The sequence below is a fragment of the Cupressus sempervirens genome, chromosome 9, assembly GCF_028749045.1.
Source record: "Cupressus sempervirens isolate cs-2001-9-10 chromosome 9, ASM2874904v1, whole genome shotgun sequence".
Taxonomy (NCBI): domain Eukaryota; kingdom Viridiplantae; phylum Streptophyta; class Pinopsida; order Cupressales; family Cupressaceae; genus Cupressus; species Cupressus sempervirens.
Genome location: NC_143126.1, coordinates 437,128,296 through 437,147,536, shown reverse-complemented (window position 1 = coordinate 437,147,536; position 19,241 = coordinate 437,128,296). Strand labels below are relative to the sequence as shown.

The 19,241-nt window shown below is 36.8% G+C and overlaps 1 protein-coding gene across 3 annotated transcripts in view; it reads right to left on the bottom strand.

The window, feature by feature from the left end:
* Window positions 1-676: 676 nt before the first annotated feature.
* LOC149539174 (uncharacterized) overlaps window positions 677-19,241 on the bottom strand; it is a 30,989-nt gene continuing 12,424 nt past the window's right edge. For all 3 annotated transcript variants that reach the window (XM_089800499.1, XM_089800500.1, XM_089800501.1), the window contains exon 7: window positions 677-1,072. In XM_089800499.1, the coding sequence (XP_089656625.1) occupies window positions 869-1,072 (204 nt within the window). In that variant the 3' untranslated portion in view covers window positions 677-868. The remainder of the gene's footprint in view (window positions 1,073-19,241) is intronic.

The following is a 19,241-nucleotide window of genomic DNA, read 5'->3' as shown; positions in this document are numbered from 1 at the left end:
ATTTTTTTTATCAACTAATTGTTGCAGACACTACTAATTTAGATTTTGTATTGTAGGGGGATAGTGGTTGTAATTTCTTTCAATGGGTCGATGATGTTCCACCCACATCTACCATAGCTAAATCCGTAGCACATGAAAGTATTGATTGCAAGTTGTGCAAGGTCTGAAAGAGTGAAAACTTGTTTCTTCGAGTGTTGGGAATTATAATTATTTCAATCTTACTAGTCTTTTGGGACCATATGGGTAAATGCAATTAAAAGTCAAAGCAACTATTGTACATTGTAATTTATTTTAAGATTTTGAATATAAATGATCGACATATTTAATAACGATTTGACTATTTTGTTGTTTGGAACTTGTTTCTGATCGTATTGTGCTGACTAATTCTATTAAAATGATGAATAAATTATACTAGTTTCATTACTATTTCAATTGATTGTGTCTAATTTTTTAAAAAATCTCATAATTTAACTTCACTCTAAAAATTGAAAAAATAAAAAATAATCTTTAAAAAAAAAAAAGTAATCCAACTCATTCAAATGTATAATGAAAAAAATATTAGCCATCACATAAGGTTTTTTTGTCTTTGAAAGAAGTTGCTGCATGAAGACAGGTAATTTCCTTTAAGGATCTAGCTTTTTAACTACTTCGCAAGATATATAAGCCTGAATGCAAATACAGAAGCTGAGGTAACATTAATAAGTCATATTAGGCCTTGCAAGTATGCATATGCTAGGCATAGATTACAGTGAAATTGAAAGCATTTAAAAAGGGAGGGAATGCCATCAATGTTAGGCTGGAAATCTTGCTTGGATCTATAGGTGTTAAAATGATTTAAAGAATAACGGGAAAACTGAAAAAATGTCTTCTAGAAACAAAAGGTGCAACAAAAGAAAGGGATATGCATCCGTCCTGTTCTACGGATGTAATCTGCTCGCTCTGTGATTTTAGCTGCCTGCCCATCTTGCTTGGCTTTCGCAGTTGCACGCTTTTGCTCTGCATGTTGTTTTAGTGCTGCCAACTTGTATAACAGTTTCTCATGAGCATGAGATTTCATCCTTTCCACTTTTACCTGTCCAACAAGAAGCCAAACAAATTTGATGAGCCCACTTCTGTTAAAATTGATATAACAATTAAATTAGAGGATACCACTGTCAAAAGCTGCAATGAGACAAAAATATTTTTGATGCTTTGAAGTTTGCATCACCATTAAATTTTGTCAAGTTGAACACTTAAATTGGTAGGCATAAGTTTATTACATTCCATTAAAATAAGTGAGCACTTTTGGATTCAACTGTGAGTTTTTAGTATCAACATTTTGGATCACACTCGGTGATTCAACGTCAAGATGAGTTAATAACTTGAAATTAATGCAAAAAACAAAGCCCACAGTTGAATCCTAAATAACTCAGTACTAGGTATATTTCCTACAATTGGTACACACAAATAAACAAAATATCCTTGCTAATGTACAAAATTCATTTGTCTATGGCATGATCTTCTGATGCATCAAAGATTCAAAAGACACTATAGAGGAGACAACAGTAAAAGTTAAAACAATTACATAAAGGAATATTTCATATGCATACCCCTAACCTTGACTGAGTTCATCAAATCTTAAGTTCTTTTCATGTTCTTTATGTTGAATGGAATTTTTTTTACCTGCATTGTTGACAGGTACCTCTTAACATTATGAACCCCTAACCAGAAACTTCCAACAATTACTTTTGAGTGTTGGAATGTGTAATTTCCCCTCAAATGAAATTGTAAAATCATACTAGAGGATTCTAGAAATTCCTGGATTACCGAACAGGGTTAGGTCAAATTAATATTTAGGATTGTAAAGTTCTAAAAGTTATTTATGTTTAGATTGTTCTAGAAAAGTCTATATGTCTTATGTCGGCTAATTTAGATGTTTCTGAAAACAATCAAAGACCTCTATAAATAGAGGCATCTTGTAATGTTATTGATATGGATAAAATGGTAATGAAATTTGAGTATTTTTCCATTTTAGTTTATTTTGTCCATCCACCTTTCACAAAGGCGTATCAGAGTTATCCTGGGTTTCTACATTTAGGTCTTGACCATGTGTCAAATTAGTAAATTCATGATTTCAGTTGATCCATCTTTTGACAAACAATGGCCATCAGCAAGAAAATTTGTATTAACTTATATACTACATTCTGCTGCTAACAACATCCAGCCCAAAAAATCCAAGCATTACTATTAGACAGTTTTACTGTGTATTCCATCCTGCTGGTATGCTCTGTTTCAACTAGGCAGATTTGGGATCTGGCCCCAACTGACAATGATCATTTTGTAAACAGTTTACCCTATTGTAGTACCTGCAGTCCATTCTCTGGTAACTTAAAGTGAAAAGACATCTGAAAATCCAGCAATCACTCTATGACCAATAATGAAAAGCCTTTTTGTAAACAAATTAAAAAAATTCGAAGTTCAGTTAAATAGCCTATTGTTTCGTCCTTTTTCGTTAAAAAAACGTTTTTCATTTGCCCTAAAGAAAAGAAGATATAAAGTGTAAAGAATGGGATATTAATACTCTTAACTTTTAAGTCACATGATACGATGAATTCATCCATGAAGTTCAAATTTCAGCGAAATTTTACCCTTTTTGAACTTCATCCCAATTTTATAATAAAAGACATCTGCAAATCCAGCAATCACTCTATGACCAATAATGAAAAGCCTTTTTGTAAACAAATTTAAAAAATTCGAAGTTCAATTAAATAGCCTATTGTTTTGTCCTTTTTCATTTAAAAGAAGTTTTTCATTTGCCCAAAAGAAAAGAAGATATAAAGTGTAAAGCATGGGATATTAATACTCTAAGTCACATGATACGCTGAAATTCATCCATGAAGTTCAAATGTCATCAATTTTTTACCCTTTTTGAACTTCATCCGAATTTTATAATATTAAATATAATATTGTTATTTATAATAATAGTATCTTATTTTTAAATAATTTTGAGTTATTTAATTTAATTATTTAGCAATGTCAATCTATATTGACAATTTTGTGGATATATTACTTATACTATTAAAAATATATGTATAAGTTGAATTTAATGCTGATTTTTATCTGAAATTTTACCCTTCCCGAATTTCATCCAAATTTTATGATTGACGAACTTGAATTTGAACTCAAACCTTGTGACTTAGTTTATACTGACTTAAAAAACACAGTAAATTGAGCATAGTGGAGAGCAGATGAGCAAGATCATATAGTAATGTTGTTGGTAAAAAAAAGTACATGAGTTTTTAAAAACATGAAATCTGCTCAGGCAAAATACTTTGGGTAAATACAAAGAAAAAGCTTGAAATACAAATTCATTTTCCAAGCAAATATCCCAAATTATGTAAAACTTGATATGGAGAATCTAGGTTCAAGGATATAGAGAGCTCACAGAATGGGTCACCGGTCTCTCCAAAGACTAGCTGCCATTGTTTGTGCATGGCTCAAAAACAAAACTTGTGATTTACTTCTCACTTTGGAGGTGTTTATAGTCAGTCAAATGTGCCCAGCTGTTTATGCCGTAAGTGGTTGTTAATTCCCAATGGGTAGTTGGTTAGTTGGCAGCTAGTGGTGGTTAGTAATTATAACCAAAGCAGTACTCATATATACATACAAATTTATTTTACAAGCAAATATATCAAATTATGTAAAACTTGATATGGAGATTTCAACCTTGGTTCAAGGATAAAGAGAACACACAAAATGGGTCACCAGTATCTCCAAAGACTAGCTGCCATTGTTTCTACATAGCCAAAAAACTCGTCATTTATTTCTCACTTTAGAGTTGTTTATAGTCAGCCAAATGTGCCAAGTTGTTTATGCTGTAAGTGGTTGTTTTAGATTAAGGTAAAAACAGGTTTTGAAGGGGCCCCGAAACCCTTTACATCAAAAAGAAAGATACACCATAAAGCACTACCAGGTTTTAAAAGGCCCTGAAACCAGCTGAACATCTAAACCTGGTTTTACAAGGACCTGAAACCAACAGATGTATCCAAAAAAAGCAACCAGAAAATACATTAGAACCTGGAAAGTAAACAGACTGGAAGGCAAGGCAACCAGTAAAACCTCCCAGACTAGTAACCAGCGAGCCAGAGCCACAACCCGCTCACCATCACAAAAAAACCAGTTGGTAGTTAGTTAGTGTTTGTTAGTTCCCAATGGGTAGTTGGTTAATTGGCGGTTAGTGGTAGTTGGTAATCCCAACCAACATAGTACTCTTATTACTTATATACATAGTTTTTTTGTATTGGGAAGAGTCAATGTGAATGTGAATGTGAATGTACTTATTTGCATATCAATTGAATGGAATAAAATACCTTATCTTTCTAGAACTATAATTGTGTTAGACACTTCATGTTATGAATGCTCTATTCTCATTTATTTTGTTTCTTACGTAGCATTATCCTATTGGAATAAACATTTGGTGTTGTTGCTAATACAAAGCCTTGCAATATAAGTCACAGACAAGATGGATAGTGGTGTAATGGTTCAACCCTACAAAGGGTCGGAAGTATCAGAAAACTAAGAAGAAGACACAATGGAAGACGAACTGACTCAAGACTTGGTATACTTGTTGGAGGTATTCGTAGAATCATACGTTCTAAGGTAGTCTCAATTGAGAGGTCCCCAAGAGCATTGTCCAAAAGCAGTTAACAGTGAACAAGGAAGTTGATCATCTCTTTTCAAGGCTACCAAGATTTCTAGCACATAACTTCAGCACTCTCTATAACCTTTGAGAGGAAAAGGATCAAGAGCACAAAGACAACAAATATTACACTAATATGAAGAACAAAACCAAAGGAGGAGGAAGAGCCTGACACAACCAGAAGACGTACCTTTGGAAATTGATTCTAGTGCAGCCAAACAAGGACAAAAGATGTCTACCAACTGGTCAAGAAGTCGCAAATAGATCAGTGAGAAGATCCCTTTGATTAAGAGAACAAAGTGAGCAACACTGACGAGAGTGAAGAAACCTTGAAGTGAAAATCCCAAGTCCACCCAAGAGTGACTTGGAGCATCAATTGTAGTTGTAGTTAGGGAGAGAAAAAGAATCTTGTCAGCAGTAACAATGCACAGACGAAGAGTGAGTGGGTAGATCTAATTGGACATCTAACACTCCTAGGCAAAGAGTATGAAGAACTTGCAGATTAAATAGGCAACTTGTTGGTATAATCAATATCAGACAAATTGAACACAAACAGAAATCCTATGAACAAATTTGAGATGATATTGGAGACTAATATATAGTGGATTGAACAACTATCCATAACAAAGAAAACAAGGATTAGGGGAACTGAGCCAAAGACTTCGAGGAGAAGAGAGTGCAAGGATAAAGAGGAAGATAACTGAGGTGTGCTAGTGAAGCATTGGGATATCCGAGGTAAAACCATCCAACTAGGCCCAAGATGCAAGGTTTGTACCGAGTACTACCAACCTTGCAAGATGGTGAATCCCATGATGAGTCAACAAGCGAACAAGCACTAAGCCAAAGAATTTGAGGAAAAGAGTCCAAGAATGAAGGGGAAGGTAGTTAAGGTATAAGGGGTGTTGAGGATGGACATGTGGAGGACTCAAATGTCGCTATAAGTGCTAGTGAAGCACTAGGACAACAGAGATAAAATAATCCAACCAAGCCCAAAAGGCAAGTCCATGCCAACCTTGGAAGATGGTGACTCCCCCGACAAATCCATGGGTGGACAAGCAAATATTCCCCAAGTTTAGAGGGAATGGATTAGAAGACCCATTGTGGCACTGCAAACTGTGCAAAACAATATGATTCTCAAGTGGTCAAGAAGACAGATTTTGTGATGTCCCCAGAGTGGGCCCCTAACGGAAGGTGACGTAGGTCTGTCTGTGCAGTTTGTCGCTACCACGTGTCCGGGGTCCTCGCCAGTGAGGCTATCTTGGGGTTGCCCCCTTAACGCGGGGAGGTGCCGTTTACTAATAGTCTGGGCTTTTGGTGCAACGGTTACTAACTTGGTATCAGAGCCAGAGGTCTCGAGGTCGAGACCCGTGAAGCGTGGTGGGCTGTGATGTGCCCAAAGTGGGCCCCTAATGGAAGGTGACGTAGGTCTGTCCGTGGAGTTTGTCGCTACCACGTGTTCAGGGTCCTCGCCAGCGAGGCTGTCCTAGGGTTGCCCCCTTAACGCGAGGAGGTGCCATTTACTAACAGTCTGGGCTTTTGGTGCAACGGTTACTAACTTGGTATCAGAGCCGGAGGTCTCGAGGTCGAGACCTGCGGAGCGTGGTGGGGATACCAAGTTAGTAACCCTTGCACCAAAAGCCCAGACTATTAGTAAACGGCACCTCCCCGCGTTAAGGGGGCGACCCCGGACACATGGTAGCAACAAACTGCACGGACAGACCTACATCACCTTCTGTTAAGGGCCAACTGTAGGGACATCGTAGCCCACCATGCTTCGCGGGTCTCGACCTCGAGACCTCCGGCTCTGATACCAAGTTAGTAACCGTTGCACCAAAAGCCCGGACTATTAGTAAACGACACCTCGCGTTAAGGGGGCAACCCCAGGACAGCCTCGCTGGCGAGGACCCCAAACACGTGGTAGCGACAAACCGCACGGACAAACCTACATCACCTTCCGTTAGGGGCCCACTCTGGGGACATCACAGCCCACCACGCTCCGCGGGTCTCGACCTCGAGACCTCCGGCTCTGATACCAAGTTAGTAACCGTTGCACCAAAAGCCCGGACTATTAGTAAACGACACCTCCCTGCATTAAGGGGGCAACCCCAGGATAGCCTCGCTGGCAAGGACCCCAGACACGTGGTAGCGACAAACCGCACGGACAGACCTACGTCACCTTCCGTTAGGGGCCCACTCTGGGGACATCACAGATTTTTTGATTGAGAGCATTCCCAATGATGCTACGAGGTATAGCATCATTGTTTCACAAAACTCAATGCCCCATGCATAGTCTCTTGGGACACCCGAAAGAGGGTATTCAAGGCTGAGTACTAAACTGCTAAGATACGATAATAAGATCGTCGCTGAAATTTACAATATTAAACAAGGTAAATTTGAAAATGTGCAGGCTTACAATCATAGGCTCAAGGAGTTGTTGCTAAAAGTGGAAAATCTACATGTGGATGGGCTAATGAAGTGATGGCTCATGAAGGGGTTGAGCCCTCCACTCAAAAAGAAAATGAAGTACCACCGCCATCATTCGCTGATGCTCATAGCCATGCAATGGATATCGAGAGTGAATCCAAAACACCTTCCCAAGGAAAACAAAGAACAAATGATAACTAGACCTCTAAAGAGAGTAGCAATGATGCCCACAAGGATCAAGTTACCATTTTTTGGTTGCTCTCTTCAACAGCTTATCAATTTCTTCCATGCATTACTGCAATCATTGCTATGTGGTGACATTGTTTGTGCCACCAATTGTGCAGCTCTTGATTTCTTGTGTTCCTTCCAGTGGTCATCAAATGACAAGAAAGCTCATCAAGAGTTGTTTCTCTAATAACATCTTTTGTGATAATTTATGAAATTGGGACAATTACTTGCAAAAATCAATAGCAAGCTACTTCTTTCCTCAAAGCCCCAATTAACACTAAGAACTATTATCAATGACACCACTAATAAATGTTTATGTAATATAATTGATAGAATATGTTTGACCACATCAATCTATAGTTTGACAATTGGATGTAAGGATATCGATAACGATAATATTATATTGGTAATATGTATAATCTGCAAATAATAATAAGTAGATTGGATGATAGACCACTGCTGTATCTAATATAACCTTAGGAATTATGCAAGGTTAAGCTATTCCAATCTGCAGATATATAGAGATCTCTGCTCTTCCTGATGTATCGGTGTAAGTTATGCAATGATCCTCCTTCTATGATAACAATAATGCTATATAGTGTTGTATCTGATATATCAATATGACTCTGCAATTATGAATATGATGCCATGTCTGATATGTTGATATGATTATGCAACTACGAATATGCTGCTATGTCTGATATGTCAATATAAATGTGTGGCAAAGAGGGTATTGCTTATAGCAGTGAGTTTCTGTTTTTGATCTGGATATTTTTATCTTGTTACAATGATGATACTGATTCTGATCTGACAATATATTCTTGAAATGACTCTGGTGCTCTCTGATGTTGATACTTTAAAGAAGAGATCCCAGAATCGCCGTGATTCAGGTGATTCTGGTGATTTTATGATTCAATTAAACCTTGCCAAGTTTGGGTGACTTGGTAACTCAGATCGGTGATTAATTGCCATAAATTGGCCAACTCAGTGATTCATGCAATTCAAGCAAAAATAGCCATGAATCAGGATTCTAAAATTGCATATTACCAAAATCACACTTAATTTCACCCAGGTAGGGATGCAAGATTAAAATGACATGTGACAGTATTTATCATGAATTTGTTACTACATAATCATCAGATGTGAATCAGAACAGTTACTGTTTACATCCAAGATTTCATTCAATTTACGTAAATTTAATCACAAGACTTGTCAACTGAGATCAACCTACAAACATTAATTTCTACAAAGGCAGAGAATGAACAACAATGCGTGCAGTTACCAGTGGTTAACAGTTATCCTCACTGAACCACGGATCCTCACCACCAACAAGTAATATAAATGTCTTTTAATATGCAGACAGAATATATTAAGAAAATTTGTGGGTAAGATTTTGGGAGGGAAATCGGGAAAATTCTCTCAATCCTCTAAGCATTTTAAACATGTGCATTCCAAAAACCCCCATTTAAGTCATGAGAAATAAGTGGATGTTATTTGAAATTTTGGATTCACATAAAATGAACTATAATTAAACAAGAGCATTGAATGGAGTATGCTAAAAAGGCAAGTAAAAAATTAAAGCAACATGAGAATCAGCAGCATATGCAACAAAATTAGGGGCATTCTAAATGACTACACTAATCATTTTACGTATGTGATGGATTTATCATTTATGTTCCTTGTTTATGTATGTTAACTTCTATTTGATGATGTTATAGTGTGTTGGAGTTATATTCAATGAAGGGTGTATGAAATAAGTTTTAAATCATTAAAATCTCTAAAGTTCAAGGGTTTTTCACTTTGTCGATTTGTAGCCAATTCATGAGTCGAGTCGGCCTCGCCGATTCCGATTCGATTCCAAGTTTTGGTTTTTCGCTTAAAAGTATGCAAATGTTTGATGCCAAAGGCAAATGTTCAATTGAGCAGATCCAAAAATGGATGTAATGAGAGATAAAAGGCTTTCTGAATCGGTGTCCAAGGGAATGGATTTGGTTTACATATTATAACTTTCAATTCAAAGGGATGCACATCTTCATCTACAATGAGACATGTCTCTTACCAATCAGTTTCTTCATAACAAATTGATTTATATATTTATTAGTTACTTGTGTAAATCGCTGCTTTCTATAAGTAATTTTGAACCTTAGTATTGATCTATGCTTACCCAATATTTGGATGTTCATAAACCTTGATTGCAGTCCCATCGTATGTGTCTTAGTCAATCTGCTTTGTTACCATCCGCATTATACTCGATAGGTTATCATGTATCTGCTTTGTTATTCATTCTGATTGTGCCCCAACAGTATGTCTCAATTTTTCATAGTACATATGATCGGTAGCATTAATCGATCTGAAGTGATCAGATGCTTATTATCAATATATCGATACTCATGGCATCATTTATTATTCAATGCTTGATGATAAATCTTCCCCAATCTCTCTGACTGTCCATCAATAGCATGTCTTATCAATTACTTGTGTCTTCAAGTATAATTGAAATGCAATGATGATCAAATGCAAAGTGATTGGTTGCTTACCCAATACTTGGCAAATCACTGTTATTATTGATGTTCATAAACCTTGATTGCAGTCCCATCGAATGTGTCTTAGTCAATCTGCTTTGTTACCATCAGCATTATACTCAATAGGTTATCATGTATCTTCTTTGCTATTCATTCTGATTGTGCCCCAAGAGTATGTCTTATTTTTCATAGTACATATGATCGGTAGCATTAATCAATCTGAAGTGATCAGATGCTTATTATCAATATATCGATACTCTTGGCATCATTTATTGTACAATGCTTCATGATAAATCTTCCCCAATCTCTCTGATTGTCCATCAATAGCATGTCTTATCGATTACTTGTGTCTTCAAGTATAATTGAAATGCAATGATGATCAAATGCAAAGTGATCGATTGTTTACCATGTTCGCTCCGTCAGATGTACATGACTGGTTTGCTTTTTCCATAATGATGTATCATCTATATGTCTAGCTATGATTATCTTTATGCGATCATTATTGCTTCTTGCAATCATCTCATGTCTTGTATGTATGGATGGTTGATCTTCTTGGTGCATATTTATCGATATGGCTCTGTTGATATTAACTCTACAATTATCATGCTGACTGATGTATCAATCACTTGTATCTTTACTATCTGTTGATCCAAAACTTACTGATCTAAATCTGCTTTCACGAAATCTTCATTTAGTATCATGCTTCTCCCTTGTTCAGATGGTGATTGATATAGGATGTTTTTTATTACATGAAAACAGGTTTTGAAGGGGCCCTAAAACCCTATTACAAAATTAAGCTAAAGATATAAACAGGTGATTGGTATAGGATGTTATCTTGTCAACATGATTGAATTATTGATTACGGATTTAATACTTTGATTGGATAGTAAAATCACCAATACATGTTGATTAGGTGGTTGTTCTTAAGATTGTTGTTCTTGAAAACTTGTGAGTTTGGTATGCTTGATAGAGATATGTTTCATCTTGGATCTAGACTCATCCTCATATCTCTTAATGCCAACTAGAAAAATCGTCTTATTTATAAGACTTCACAATTTTCCCAATACTTTATTACTCAAACTATCTAGTTGTTATTTACAACTTACTACTAACTACCTTCTAACTATCCATAGGTGCTCAAGATCTGCCATTCCTTGACCAAATAAGTGTTTTATTGCTATTTTATCAGTATGGCAAAGTTGGGGATAGTCTCCCCTCCTTGAGAATGCTTGCCCACAAGCATTCTCAAATTGCTCCTTCCTCAACTTGATTGGTAATTGAAGCATCACTAGGCACTTCCACCTTTCTTCACCATTAATTCTGCATAGATGGGAATAGGCATAGATCTTTACAAAATCTGAATTCTTTTAAGAATCCTTGCACACCATCTCTAAATCTCTTGATGTGTTTGACTGGTGGCATGGGATAGATGCTTCCATAGAATGGGATCGGTCAGTTCCTTCACGGAACTTGTCCTCTAGCTCTTGATGTTTACTTTTTATTCTCCCATTATTAGAACTACGAGAACTTGTTGTTTCCTTAAGTGATACGGCTTGCAGATTTTCATCACGTAATCCATGGAAGATGTACTTCTAATTATTCATCTTGGATTTGAAAGTCATGGCTTCAAAGTCTTGGGCAAAATTGTCAATTGCCCACCAGATGCCAAGTATCATGTTGATTTTGCCTTATCCCATCACATGGAAATCATGTTTGAATACATAACTTCCTATGATGACTTCTAGATTTGGAGTTAGCGTATAGAATTCCAAGATTGATCCATTTGCCAACAATACATTAGATGTCTCTTATTCACAAGTAGGAAATCTTTGGGAAGTGACAAGTTTAGTGCTTATGAAATTGTGCGTAGCCCAACAATCACTGAGAATGGTTATGACCTATTGGGTAAGGTTCCTTATATCTTGAATATGTTATTGTTGGAGGATCCACTTAGGGTAGCTGAAGTACCACTTTTCCTTTCGAAGGAAGGTTGCTTGACATCATCTTCTGAATCACTTTTCTCATTGCTCAAACCTTCATCATCCTCTCCTTCACTATTAGGCCTTGCTTCCATGTAACGGATTTGGCCTTTACCCATGCATCGATGTCTTGGTGCCTAGGGATCCTTGCATGTAAAACACAATTTTCTTCTTCACATCCCGTTAGGTTTCTTTGTCCAACTTATTCCTTTGTAGTGTTGTTGTGAGGTTTTCACACCATCGCAAAATTTTGGGGACCCCCCTTTTTTTTTTATCACCTTGGCAAATTTTTGAATTGTCCAACAATTTTGATTTTTCGAGAATTTTGAGCCTTGGACACTTTCCGGCCAATGGGAGAGACTTAGCTTATTTTCACCCGATTTTTTTAACTTGATTTTCTAGAGCCACCAATTTCATCCTTAGGCTGGACAAAATTTTAAAGAACAATATTTGGTAGGATAAAATTCTAAATTTGTACTTAGACGTTTTCTTTTGAAAATCCGGATATAACTGTGAAAATTTGAACAATCTTTCAAAAGGAAAATTTTGTTAGACTTAAGTTTTGGAAAATCTTAAATTTTTTTGCTTTGGTGAAAATTTTAATTTTATTGAAATGAGGCTAAATTGCAAAAACCGATTTTTGACTCTAGAGGCAATCTTATTTTTTGTCATAAAATTTTAAATGGCATAGCAAAATCGATTTGGAGAGAATTACAAAAAATTGGCTTTAATAGATTAAAATTGCCTTGAAAACTTTTTGCCTTTAATGAAATTGGTAATTTAATATTGAAAAAATGGCTTTTGGTTAGCCAAAATCCAATTTTAATGACGTATTAATTATTAAATCCTCGTTAAATGAAAATATTTAACATCTCCAAGGCACCATTTAATTTATTTTTGCAATTTGGAGCTAATTGGCGATTTAAAAGTGCAATTTTCCTTTTGGCAAAATTAAATTTTTAGCCAAGTATTTAATTGTGGGTCATAATTTTGCATTAATTATTTGTTTTTCTTTCTCCTAGGGTCCAAGTCGGCTAGCTTGGGGGGAGTAAGAAAGTTGGGTATAAGAGGAGGCCTCTCTCCCATTTCCTCCTCACTTCTCACTTCTCCTTCTCAAGGTGTTCACGATTTTGCAAGAGCACATCTGCACTCTTCTTGCTTGGCAAAATTTGTGGAAGGCGAATTTTGTGTAAGGCTGAAATTTGTGGGAGCCGAATTTTGTGGGAGATAAAATTCTGATTTTTGCAAGAAGCTGCGATTTTTGCCCTAGGTTGGGTAATTTTATTTAGAGGTAGATTACATGATAAATTTCTGATTTGCATGTTGATTTGAAGTTCTTGGGGTCTTGTCCTAATTCCGAAAAGTCATTGTACGATTATTGGTTAAGGTGAATTTTAATCATTTAGAGTTGAAAGGGGTCCTTAAGCTGACATCTTTCTTTCGTTCTAGTCTAAGGATTGCTTCCCTTGGTTTTACTTGCCGTCTGGTCCACCACTCTAGCATCCCATAATAAGGCGATGAGCATGGAGGATGTTAGTGCAAGTAAGAATCCCAAGCGGACAAACACTAAGAAAGACAAAGAGGATATGATGCCCAAAACACCCTTCTTCTCGAAAATGAAGAGAATAACCGACACCAATATTGATACAGTGGACATGATATGGATGAGGGATAGATTAAAGGAAGGACAATCCCCCTTGGCTATTGGTAAAGGTAATTTCAAATCATTTAGAGTTGAAAGGGGTCCTTAAGCGGATTTCCTTCTTTCGTTCTAGTCTAAAGATTGCTTCCCTTGGTTCTACTGGCCTTCTGGTCCACTACTCTACCATCCTGTAATAGGGCGACGAGAAGAGGATGTTAGTGCAAGTAAGAATCCCAAGCGGACAAACACTAAAAAAGACAAAGAAGATATGATGCCCAAAACACCCTTCTTCTTGAAAATGAGGCGAATAACCGATACCAATGGCAGTACAATAAAAAGATATACAAAAGGCAGTTGCACATCACAGCCCAGGCATCAACACTTCCATTATGACCATGATGAGCGACAACAGAGCAACCCTTGATTTTGAAGACATCAGAGAGGAGAATATCAATGAGATAAGACTTGGATCGAGATTGGATGAGCTAGAAAAGGTTGCCATCAGGAAGAAGCATCTAAGCACCCTTTCCTCTCTTAGTGCTTTTATCGGATTTGCGAAGGAATATGAGAGGGACCATGAAAGCATAATACAAGCAGCAAGCAATGTGGCGAAGTCAACAGAACTTAGGGTGAAGCACACACCTTGTCCTCCTATAGAAGAAGTTAACGAAAGGCTAGCTAAGTTCATTGCCTTAGCTAAGAAAATGAAAGAAAAGGGAAGAGTTATATTAGAAGATCATTTGATGTAAGCCCAAGCGGCAAATTTCTCTTTCTTCTAGAATAGGAGAATGTCTATTTCTGATTGGCCACCATTTTGGTGCCTTCTCATTGGTTGCCACTTTTTGCACTTTTTTCATTGGTCCATTGATGAGGTGGCAGCTTCTCATTGGCCGATGGGGTGGCAACCCTAATTAGGGTTTTGAGGATCCAATCTGGATCGTTGATCTTGTTTTTATCTCCATCATTCGTTGTATTTTTGGCCCCTATATCAGGCCATTTGCTCTCATTTGTAAAGTGTTGGAGAAATTGTTGCGAAGATAATACCAAAATTGCTCTCTTTTTCATTGTTGTCACTTGCATGGTGATTAAGAACATTGGGTGTTATTGCATGTTTTCTACTTCCACATAGTTAGATTTATTTTCAAGTTGTTGAAGTAAATTGCAATTGAAGTTGTTTAAGTGAGGTTAAAATAGATGGATAGTTGTATGGTAGCATTGGTAAATGTTTGATAGGGATCAATACTAGACCACTAGCATACTAGCGGCTGGTTGGGAAGCCTTGTGTGATAAACTAATTTATTATTCCTTTGAATCATTGCACCTATGGAAGTGAGGCCGTTGGTCAGCTCTCATTAGGTTCGATCCCAGTCCATTTGCTAGTCTTCCATCCATAAGAGTAAGAGTAGGATAGCAAGTAATTTAGGACTTAGAATTTAGGAGAAGAAAGTTAGAAAAACACCAGTCGAAAGAACCATTCACCCTCCACCACCATCACTTTCCATCAACATCATTTAGCTTTCACAAACCCATCACCATCACCATCATTCCACCAAAGTCCAAGTCATCCTTGAATGAATAGCATAAGGCCGCCTATGTGATTACCAACAAATCACATCGATAAAACTGAGTGAGTATCTACAAGAGTAAGGAACATTGGAGTTATTCTCATATCCCATGAGCAATAACTTTTCAAGAGAGGAATTGTATGTTTGATACTCTGTATCAAATGTTCAAATCCTAATATGTTATGTAAGTGATACAAAACTCGCATCAACAAGTGTATCCCTTGATAATGGTAGGTTATCTTGTTTCTTGTGCTTTGATAGCTCTTTTGGTGGAGCTTTAGTTTTACTTTCCTAAGATCCATATTCCTGGATTTTTTAATTGCCTCTTGTAGGGAGTTAGGGTTGGGAGCCTTAACCCATCCTATAAATGGATCAACTAGTCCATCCATGAATAAGACCATTTATCTCCTTTCCTATATGTAAATAACTAGAACTGACATCTATTGGAATTCCATGATATATTCTTCAATCAATCCCTTTTTGTTTCAATTTAGTCAAGTCCTTGAAATAAATTTTGGGATCTTTGTTATCAAACCATTCAATTAACCTTTCCGTGGATTCCACTTATGACATTATTCTTGCATGTCCCATAGTGGTCATCCCATGATGGCACAATCCATGTAAGACTCCATCCAAGTCTAGGGCACCATATTTCATGGATTCTTCCTCTAACATAAGGTTCAATTGGAAATATATTTCAATCTTTTGCACCCATGAACGTGGCGTCTTCCTCAATCCTTCAAAGTAGGGGATGTTAAGCTTACCCACTTTATTTTTCAATTCGGAATGCTTGTCTCAATTTCTTCTCCTTGGAATATGCTTCATCCACAAATCCATGTCCTTCTTAAAGTGACATTTCGTGACATTTCGGGTCGGAAATCTCCATCTATCCAATCTTAACCTAAATTGGTTTTGGCATCAACCAATGTAGGTTCCACCTCCTCTTGTTCATTTCTTGAAGTGAAGGTTGAGATTGTGAGCATTGAGCTTGTTGTGGGGTCCTTTATTTTGGGCTCCCATTAGTATATTGCCCTTCATTACCTCCCATGCTTCCATTATTGTTATTTGTGAAGTTGATTACTGTTTGTGTGAGAATATCCAATCGTTGAGCCATTTTTCTCTGAGTATCCCTTTGTTCAGCTAAGAATCGGTCCATCTTCCTATTTATGTTATACAATTGATAGAATATTTATGACAATATCACTACTATCTCTAGTTTGATTATTGAATATATGTAAGGTGATTACATCTATATATTGATAATGATATTATCTTTGGTAATAAGTACAGTTGGAAAATTCTATGCGGATTGGATGGTATTTCATTGCTGTATCTGATATGACTCTAGAAATTATGCAAGGTTAAGATATTCCATTCTGCAGATATATAGAGATCTCTGCTCTTCCTGATGTATCAATGTAAGCTATACAATGAACCTCTTTCTGATGATAGCAATAATGCTATATAGTGCTGTGTCTGATATATCGTTATGACTGAAATTATGAATATGATGCTGTCTGATATGTCGATATGAATGCAATAATGAATATATGTTGATATGAATGTGCAACTAAAAGGTTATCGCCTATAGCAATGAGTTGCTATTCTGATGTTAATCGCTATCTCATCGAATGTGTCATAGTCAATCTGCTTTATTACCAATCTACATCATATTGATGGTTTAGCATAGATCTTCTTCGCTCTTCATTTTTATTGTGCCTCAAGAGTATGTCACAGTTTTTCATGGTATATATAATCAGAAGTGTTAATCGATCTGAAGTGATTGGATGCTTACTGTCATTATATATTGTTCAGTGCTTGATGATTGATCTTCCCTAATCTTTCTAATTCTCCATCAATATGATGTTGTATCAATTACTTGTGTCTTCAAGTATGATCAATATGCAGTGATGACTGGCTTCAAAGTAATCGGTTTGCTTACCATGTTCTCTCCATTGGATGTACATGACTGATCTACTTATTCCATAATGGTGTATCATCTATATTTCTTGCTTGATTATCTTTATGGGACCGTTAATTGCTGCTTTCTATCATCCTCTGTCTTCAATGCGTGGGTGGTGGACCTTCTTAGTGCATAGTTATCGATACAGCTCTGCTGATCTCAACTATATAGTTAGCATGCTGACTGATGTATCAATCACTTGTATCTTTACTATTTGCTGACTGGTAACTTACTGATCTAAGTTTTCATGATGATATATCTTCATTTAGTACCTTGCTTCTACCATGTTGTTCTGATGATGATTGACCTAGGATGTCATATTGTCAACATGATTGATTATGGGGTTTACTATTCCGATTGGATAGTAAAATCGTGATTACTTATTGATTAGGTGGTTGCTCTGAAGATTGTCATTCTTGATAACTTGTGAGCATTCTTGATAACTTGTGAGCTTGTTGATACTTGATGGAGACATCTGTCATCTTGGATCCAGACTCATTTTCATATTTCTAAAGCCAGCTAGGAAAATTGTTTTACTCACAAACACAATCTATCTACTTGTAATGTACAACTTAATACTAACTACCTTTTAACCATCTGTAGGTGCTCAAATTCTGGCACTCCATGAGCACACCAGTGTTTTACTGCTATTTTATCAACAGTGCAAAGTTGGGGACATCACATGCCCATACATGGTTAAGAAGAAACAATGTAGGAATGTATATATTGAGTTTAACCATGGATCGTGCAAAGAAATGAACACAGAACTTTTCAAATATATATAAATGTAATTGCATTATCAGTCACACAGTACTACAAAAGAAAAACAGCATTTAGAAATCCCAGGTCAGGGAAGCCTAAACAAGATTTGCCCACTTGGAAGAAAAAACTGTTGAGTCTGAGGATAAGACTTAGGAAATCGAGAAAGTCCCACTAGCAGACTTTCCCTGCCTGAATCGGGATGAATCCGGGCATGAATCAGAATCCAGATCCGGCCTCCAGGGTACAAATCTGGCAACTAAGGTATAAATGTATATTTTAAAAGTCATTGTTACTCTAGATCAAATTGATTTACTCCCTACACTGTATATGCTTTAATACAGAGTAAATAGGAACATAGATATAACACATATAGCACAGCAATTCAAATATAACACATTTGGTGGCAGAAAGATGTAGGTTTATTTCCAAATGTGTGTTTGTAGAATCATAATGTGAACTAGTTCCTGAATCATTCATAAATAGTGTCAAATAGTTGGTTACGACCACCAACTGTCAGAAACTGACACAACCTTTCGAGAAGAACTAATTACACTATCAATTCCTAACAAAACTAAAGTATTATTGCTTCATTTGCAGCAGATTTTTTGTCTACATCAGCCCCCCAAAAAAGATGTGTCATCTTGTAGATGGCAGAAAGCAAAATGGGGCAGATCAACTTTTTAAAAAAAACTAAGAAGTGGGTTAAGCCGTTGTCCATGGAGCCGAAGGGACTACCGTGACTGACTGTTGCTGAAGGTATTGGAGACACTCTGTGGCTTCCATTTCTAGTTGTTGGGATGCCTTCACCATGTTGGCCACCCCCATTACTTGCTTCTTTACCTTCTCAATCTTTGCAGCCTTCCCTCTTAATTCTTCCTGCACAGCCACCGATTCAGTAGTTTTTCCGTCGTCCATGGAGCCGAAGGGACTACCGTGGCTGACTGTTGCTGAAGGTGTTGGAGACACTGTGTGGCTTCCATCTCTAGTTGTTGGGATGCCTTCACCGTGTTGACCACCACCATTACTTGCTTCTTTACCTTCTCAATCTTTGCAGCCTTCCCTTTTAATCCTTCCTGCACAGCCACCAGCTCAGTAGTTTTTTCTTGCAACTGTAAGCCCGTCTATGTCAATCACTCGCATAGTTTTGCAACTGTGCTCTCCAAAGTAGTGACTCAAGAGTGTTCTAATTATGTTTTGCTCTTCTCGTCCATATCGGGTAAGGCTTTCTATTCCTGCCCTAACTATCAAACCGTCAACAACCAACACAATCTTTCAAGAACAACTAATTACATTGCAAAATAGTAACAAAACTAAACAAAGTATTATTGCTTTATTCACAGCAGATTTTCCCTCTACAAAATCCATTTTTGGAATCAGTTGTTTAATGGCTGATGTATACTTGTGTATGCAAACAAAGTAGCATATAATTGATTAGGTTTTGTTTATAAAGTTGATTCAGAGAAGCACATAGAAAAACA